Source organism: Octopus sinensis, linkage group LG8 (assembly GCF_006345805.1).
Source record: "Octopus sinensis linkage group LG8, ASM634580v1, whole genome shotgun sequence".
NCBI lineage: Eukaryota > Metazoa > Mollusca > Cephalopoda > Octopoda > Octopodidae > Octopus > Octopus sinensis.
Genome location: NC_043004.1, coordinates 87,751,641 through 87,760,019, shown reverse-complemented (window position 1 = coordinate 87,760,019; position 8,379 = coordinate 87,751,641). Strand labels below are relative to the sequence as shown.

The following is an 8,379-nucleotide window of genomic DNA, read 5'->3' as shown; positions in this document are numbered from 1 at the left end:
TTTTTTTTTTCACTTTATTGCCGTACAATTCTTATTTCAAATAATTTATCCTCCTCCGTCGTTTCTGCGAGTCTTATATTAAACAACATGGAGGGTTCCCGTGAAAAAGAACATCTTTTAGCACTTAAAGGTAAGTCAGCATTTTTAATGAACTGCACCTGTATAGAAGCATTCATTTTTGAATTCTTTGTCGAATTTTTTACTATATCTGATTCTAAGAATACGATTAGTCGCTTGTGTGTTGTTGCAATAATCTCTTTTTAAGAATAGGGGTGTGTGTTTTGAAATAGTTATCTGTCGTCTGCAGCATTCATTTTTGGTAAATACGAGTGAAATGCTCTCTCGTCTCTGTTAATCAATGAATTTGTCACCATGATGCGATATTTTATTCCGATTAAACTCCTCCATATACGTGCACCCACATTGTCTTGTATTCTTACATCTGTATTCCATATCTTTTAAACTAGACGTATTTCCTTTGTTGTGTCATTTTATTATTATTATTATTATTATTAAACATGTTATGACGGGTATTTGTTTATTGTTCACGTTATGTTGTATCATCTTATTCTTCTGTGAAACATTTTGGTAGTTTCAAACATTTCTTTTAGTCACTTGTTTGTTTTCTTCTTCGTTAAAAATGGGCTGATTCTTTAAATTCTCTTAATGGATATTATTGATCTGTGTGTTTATATATATATATATATATATATATATATATATATATATATATATAGTTCAATTTGAAAACTCTACCAGAATGGACGAAAGCGCTAATATATGATATATGATATAAGTTATATGATGTATAAAAACATGTAATATACAAATAAATATCTGTAAGTATAAAACCATCCGAATCTCTGAGTACCCCATTTCTTTTAATATAAAATACCTCCAAACATCATCTCCAAACCTTCTAATATATATATATATTGTAGGGACGGAAAAAAAAGTAGTCTATATTTGTTACAATGCAAATATATTTTAGGTTCTTTTTAACGAGATCGTTTCTTATAGAAGCATTAGATCAATTCAAAATGTTTTGGTTTAAAGGCCGGGATAAAGGGGGAAATGTATGTAGATAATGTATTTACGATTTCAAAAAGATGCCCTATGTTAAAGAAATTTAGCTCTTGTTTTACTTTTTAATTTTTAAAAATTCACTATAAATAATATCCACTCATTTTTGGTAATTTTTGAATTAGAAATATTTCTCAATATTAAGAAAACATTCTCTACAGTTGTCATTTGACAGGGAAACGTTTCTATTATATATGTCGTACTCTAATTTTGGGGAACAGTTCTCAAATTTCTAACTGTACATAGAATAATGACACGTACAGGCGAGTTGTGCAAATCTTTTCCATCCTTATCCCTTTTTTAAAATTATTATTATTAACACGAGAGTAGGTTGACTGTATCTGCAAATTTAGATTTTTGCATAAATCGCAACAGCAATCACTTTACAGATAGTTATCCTATTCTCGTCTGAAGTAACTTAAGTTTGTAAAGATATTGATTTGCGATATGTAAATGTGAGAAATAAAGTTTAATAATTAAGGAAGAACAATGTATCTTAAAGTTAAAAAGGAAGGAGTGGTGTGAAACCTGCTCTTTCTTAGAATGGCAATAATCTTTTTTTATCCATTTCATTGACACACTGCTTCAGATTCCAAACAAGCTTTATAATGATTGTTTTTTCCGTGAGCATTAGCAATTTTTCGGACACTCAAGATCCATTGTATTGAACTAATGCACTGATTACAATAAGCTCATTTTTAGATCTAGTAGAATTTTTAGCATGTTGAACAAAATGCCTAGCAGCATTTCATTTGGTTCTTCATTCTTAATTCAAATTTTGCCAAGATCAACTCTGCTTTTCTTATTTTCAGGGCTAATAAAATAAGTACCAGTTGAGCATTGGGATCAATGTAAATAAACTTCCCTTTCCACTCAAAATGGCTAGCCCTGTGCCAAACATTAGAATTATTATTATTAAGGTGTCTAGTTGGCAGAATCTTTAGTACATCGGAAACTGCTTAGCAGCATTTCTTCGTGTTCTGAGTTCAAATCCTGCTGGGCTTTTATCTTTTCAGGATTGATAAAATGTAGCACCAGTCATGTATCATGCTCGATGTAATCAAACTAGACCCTACCTACTAAATTTCAGGCATTGTGCCTACAGTAGAAAGGATTATATTATTATTATTATTATTATTATAGTAGGAACATCACTTGTAGGTTTTCATTTAAATATCACCATCTTCAACTGTTTTGTCTCTTATGAATTTCACGAACTTCATTTTCTGGGGTAACATGAGGACTTTAGCTTGTATTCATAACATAGTTTAAACTGCATCTCCAAAGCTACAGAAAATACCGACTCTCTACAATGTTCAAGTGAGGCCTACTGTAGATTACTAGTACCACATTCAAACATTTTGGATAGCACTGAAAAAAGTTGTCACCAACACTTCAATGACTATCCCACAGACGTGCCATGTCTTGTCACTTTGCTTATTCCATTGTTGTGAAGGCACATGGTTTAGCAGTTAGGGTATTTGGTTCATAATTGTAAGTTCAATTTCCAGTAGTGCATCATGTCCTTGAGCGAGGCACTTTATCTCACATTGCTCCAGTTTACTCAGCTGGCCAAAATGAGTTGTACCTGTAATTCAAAGAGCCAGCCTTGTCACATTTTGTGTTACTCAGAATCTCCCTGAGAACTATGTTAAGGGTATGCATATTTGTGGAGGGCTCAACCACTTGCATGTTAATTTCACAAGCAGGCTATTCTATTAATTGGATTAACTGGAACACTCATAATCATAACCGATGGAGTTTATTGTTGCTACTACAATTGTCTCTGTTTCTCAGAACTAGCTGTCTGCATACTACCAACATTCATCTATCCAATACCTTGATCTCTCCCCTATACCAACCATGCAAGATACCATATAACCATTATGTCATTCCTTTCTCTCTGGAATATCATCCCTCTAGAATTCCATTCCTACCCACATTTTTTTTTCCTGCAAATATTGACTTGGAGATGTTCGAACTGAACATCAACTATATGAATCTTACCAGTCTTGGAGGCCCTGTGCATAGACCATTCCTACTAAGCTATACCCTCATCATTTTAATGACTACTTTTCCATGTTTGTATGGGTCAGGCAGTTTGTTGAGGTAATTTTTCTATAGCTAGATGTCCTTCCTGATGCCAACCTTCACCTGTTTCCAAGCAAGTTAATATTTTCCCATTGCTGGACATATTTCACAGAATATTGGAAATGAATGGCATTACTTTTACGACAGTGAAAATCATATACAACTATCATGCGATGCCAAGGCAAGGAGACACAGACATACCTCCACCCCCATATACATATGTATGGGTTTCTTTCAGTTTCCATCAGCCAAATCCACTCATAAGGCTTTAGTTGATCTGGGAATATAGTAGAAAACATTTGCTGTGGAGCTGAACCTGGAATCATGTGGTTGGCAGGCAACCACACAACTACATCTGTGTTTGTCTGTGCACACAAATGAAAAGAATAGAGTTCTCAATACATGTGGAGGTAAATACAATAGAAACCTAAGCACACTTGGTCTCAAGTGCTCACCTGCAACTACCAAAATCAATTCACTGCCCATTGAAGGAATGCTGTCTTTCCAAACCTAGCTTTTAGAAAAACCCTCACTTCATCTGATGCAAGTCCAGGATTGACAAGTATCTCTAGGATCTGGCATAGTTTTGGGTTTGGTCATGCTGCATAGCACCTTGAGTAAGTGTCTACTATAATGTTGGGATCTACTACTGAATTCACTCATAAGGCCTTGGTCAGCCCAAGGGTTTAGAAGAAGACATTTGTCCAAGGTGCCATGCGGTGGAAGCGAACCTGAAGTCATATGGTTGTAGAGCTTCTTAACCACACAATTATGCTTCTGCCTATACTTTGTCTTTTTTCTTGAGAGAAATCCAGTTGTCTGAGTTGTGATTTCATGAATTTTTCCTATGTCTTTGTAAAAAACTATTTAGAGATTACTAGAATTATTACTGGTAGTCTATTTTTATCACTGTTATTATTAAGGCGGTGAGCTGGCAGAATTGTTAACACGGTGGGTGAAATGCTTAGCGGTATTTCATCTCCCGCCATGTTCCGAGTTGAAATTCCACCGAGGTCAGCTTTGTCTTTCATCCTTTCAGGGTCGATAAATTAAGTACTAGTCAAGCACTGGGGTCGATGTGATAGACTAGCCCCCTCCCCAGAAAATTTAAGCCTTGTGCCTAAGTAGAAAGGGTTATTACTGTTATTATTATTTTGTAAATGTGATAAATCACTATTTAAAATATTAGGAATTGCTTCATAATCATATAATTTTGGTTCAGTCTCACTGCAAGACACTTTGGAGAAGTATTTTACTACAGTCCTGGGCTGTGTAATGCCTCTTGAGGGAATTGGTAGCTGGAAACTGTGTGGAAGCCCATCATATGTATGTGTGTGTTCATGTTTCTCTGTCACTGCTTGACAATCAGTTTTGGTTTGTTTATGTCCTGTAACTTAGAAACTAGTAAAGTACCAGCTTAAATAAATAATTACTGGTGTTGGTTTGATTGACTAAACCCTGCCAGACAGTGACCCAGCATAGCTGCAGTTTAGTCTAGTGACAGAAACAAATAAAAGAAGACATCTGCCACTACATTCTGAGTTCAAATTCCGCCGAGGTCGACTTTACCTTTCATCCTTTCGGGGTCAATTAAATAAGTACCAGTTATGCACTGGGGTCGATATAATCGACTTAATCTGTTTGTGTGTCCTTGTTTGTTCCCTCTGTGTAGCCCTTGTGAACAGAAAAGAAATAAGAAAAAAATATAATTAGAATAAAAATTTATTATTTTGAGAAAATATTATCATCCTTTCTGTTACCATTTCCAATTATCATGTTGGCAGTTTGTATTTGCACATAATCAAGTGAAATGTCAGGGGTGTAGGAGTACAAATTAATAGAGTTTTGAGTTCAAATCAACTGTAGATATTTTGAGTATTTGGATATTTAATTTTATGTGCTACACCTCACCACGTTGTCTGGAATCGGTAGCAAATCATTTGTCAGATATTTTAATAGGTCTGTCCTGTACCCAAGTGGAGTGTTAACTTCTATTTACTTAACACCATAAAATTGGTCTTATGCCTCAGCTCTTTTTGGTTTTAGGAAATGCTTATGTAAGGTAAAATGCAGGGCCTGAGGAAACTGATAATTTTTTGTGCCAGCAACATTTAGTTAATAGGGCATAAGGAAAGACATCTAGTCATAGAAACCATGCCAAAGAAGGTATTGAAGTACAACATAGTCCTTAGACATGTCAGATCCTGTCAAACCATCCAACCCATGCTAGCATGGAAGACAGATGTTAAATCATAAGTGTTTAGTGAACTTATTGAACTCTATCATACAATATAGCTTAATGTTTTATATAGTTGAGAATATCAGCTTCCGTAATAATTTCATGGCTATACAAACTTGTAAATGGTAAAGTTCTATTGTATCTACTACATTAATTGGCAGTGATCCATCTTTATGAGAAAATAGATACATTTTCCCTTAGCTGCTATACAAATTGTAAATATCAAGTTATTAATTTTTCATTATGTATTTTATAATTTATCGTATAGATTCTTATTTGTGTAACAGTTTTGGATAGTGTATGTCTCTGTTTGAAATTAGGAAGCTGTAAACTAGACCGTACAGTTGATTGATATGATGCATCCATTGTAAAGACAATATGACCTATATAGGCTAAATCCAAAGGCTGATGTTCACATTATGTTTTAAAATCTCACGGGAGATTACTTTGTTTTTCATCTTTCTAATGGGAGTTAAGAGAGTAAATATCAATGATGATGATGGTTTAATATACTAAGGTTGACTCAGTCTGTCATACCCACTTCTACAAAAATTAATGTTATGTCAATTGAAAAGAAGTTAAATTAAATATTTAAAGATTTTAATCAATTTAATTTATTTGATGTATCACCATTTGTTTTATATTTAGTTTTCATACTGGTATGAATTGAATAGGCTTGCAGTACAGCAGTAGCTTTCCACAACTCTTGGTCTTAAATCATTTGCATTTTGAGATTTAATAGTTTCAGGTCATCTCTGTCAAGATCTTCCTTCATGTGCTTCAACCATGGAGACTTTCCATCACTAATTCATGGCATCTTCTCATTCAGTTTGCATTCTCCATTTACAACATTATATTGCTGATGGCAAATCACTTTCCTTGTTAATCTTTGTTCAGTTTCTTTCACCATCATTGTCATCATTTCTTTAATATTTGCTTTTCCATGCTTGCATTGGTTGAACAGAATTTGTTGAGGCAAAATGCTCTGAACAAAGGACAACACTTGTGTGATGATGACTCTCATTTTACAACTATCCCATGGAGTCAAGGCAAGGAGACAGTGACATGCACACTAGGGTGGAGTGAAAATTTAAAAATTGTGGAAATTAAATATGCCTAAGGGCTAAAATGTTGCTATATTTGATTACTAGGAAAACGCTAAATTTTTGCTGAGATCAGTCAAGAGCATTTACTCCCTCAAGCCCCCTAGAGTCCAAAAATGAGGGATTTTTGTAAATTTTTTCAATAGCAGAGTTTAGGAGGTTTGAGGGAGTAAATGCCCCTGACTGATCTGAACTCTAAGCAAAATTTTGCATTTTTCTAGTAATAATATATAGCAAGATTTTAGACCTCAGGCATTTTCAATTTCCATAATTTTTTATTTTCACTCCATCCTAATTCACACACACACACACACACACACACGCACATTGTGTGTGAAAGAATTAGTACAAAGGTACTGAGTGAAAAACTGGGTATAAGAGGAATGAGATGTGTTCAAGAAAGAAGACTGCACTGGTATGGACATGTGATGCATATGGATGAGGACAGCTGTGTAAAGAAGTGCCTTTTGCTTAATGTGGTTGGAACCTATGGAAGAGGAAGGTTCAGAAAAACATGGGATGAAGTGAGGAAAACTGACCTCATGATCCTGAGCCTAATGAATGAGATGACAAAGACCAGTATTTCTGGCAATATGAGCTTCTCAAAAAAGTGCACCCGCCTCAGCAAAACTGAAATATGGAAGTACTGTCTTTTGGGTCCAATCATTACAGTGGCTTTCCCCCACTCATGCCTGATGCCTGCCTCTCTCTGCTCCATGTCCAGCTCCACAAACTACCCATATCATATCATATCTTTGTTGTCTTTCCCCCCCACCAGTTTTACTTCTGCTGCTCACCACCCCACTCTTCTCCATTCCTCTTCCCCAGCTCATGGCTCTTATTTCAGTCACCCTTCAACCCTACCTACTTTAGCTGTCTACCTTCCCATACAATCTTGCAAACCATCCATGCACCCACTTTTACTCAGCTTGTGCCTTGTGGGGCTACCTGAGCACCTTATTACCTGTATCTAGGTGTTGCAGCTTCTACTGATCATTTTCCCTTTCTCTCCCCTACTAGATGTGAGTAGCCATGCAGATCCTCTGTAGGAACCTGCTCTGTATTCTGCTCCCCTATGGTAATCCCCTCATCTCCTAGCATGAAACCGCCCCCCCCACCTCCCCCAGGGTTCATAGTCTTGTGAACTGCACAACTTCAACAGTGCAGGTGCATGAAAACAATACCCAGTCCACACTGTAAAGTGGTTAGATTGAGGAAGGGCATCCAGCTGTAAAACCATGCCAAAGCAGAAACTAGAGCTTGATGCAGTCTTTGAACACATCAGATCTTGCCAAACCATTCAACCCATACCAACATTGAACATGGATGTTAAATGATAATGATATATACACATATAATGGGCTTCTTTCAGTTTCCATCTACCAAATCCACTCAAGGTTTTTGTTGACCTGAGGCTATAGAGAAAATACTTCCCCAAGGTGCTGGGCAGTAGGGCTGAACCCAAAACTATGTAGTTGGGAAACAAACTTCTTACCACGTAACCATGTTTGTGCTTCTGTATGTGTGTATACACCTGGGCATGATGGGTGTACATATTTTTATACATACATGTTTGTATTAAATTGTATTACTACTTGATCTTTGGCAATTTTCAATGGAGTCCATTCTATTGCAAAGATAATAATGACATTTTTATGATGCTGATAAAATGTCACTTCCTCAGAAGTGGCACTGATTACCAGAGGTTACAAGCAGAAAACTTTTTCTAGTAGAGCTTCACTGATAGTAGTCCATTCCAGTGAACTATTCATTAGGAGGCTGTCATCATATTTTATATCCTGTTCTGTGCCATTTGATGACTAGTGACTATTCCCAGCTAACACTAGAGTGTTTGAGAGGTGT

At 35.9% G+C, this 8,379-nt stretch overlaps 1 protein-coding gene across 1 annotated transcript in view; it reads left to right on the top strand.

Moving 5' to 3' along the window:
- Window positions 1-8,379, top strand: part of LOC115214751 (trafficking protein particle complex subunit 13) — a 332,050-nt gene continuing 323,671 nt past the window's right edge. The window contains exon 1 of the mRNA XM_029783770.2: window positions 1-130. Coding sequence (XP_029639630.1) covers window positions 88-130 — 43 coding nt within the window. The 5' untranslated portion in view covers window positions 1-87. The remainder of the gene's footprint in view (window positions 131-8,379) is intronic.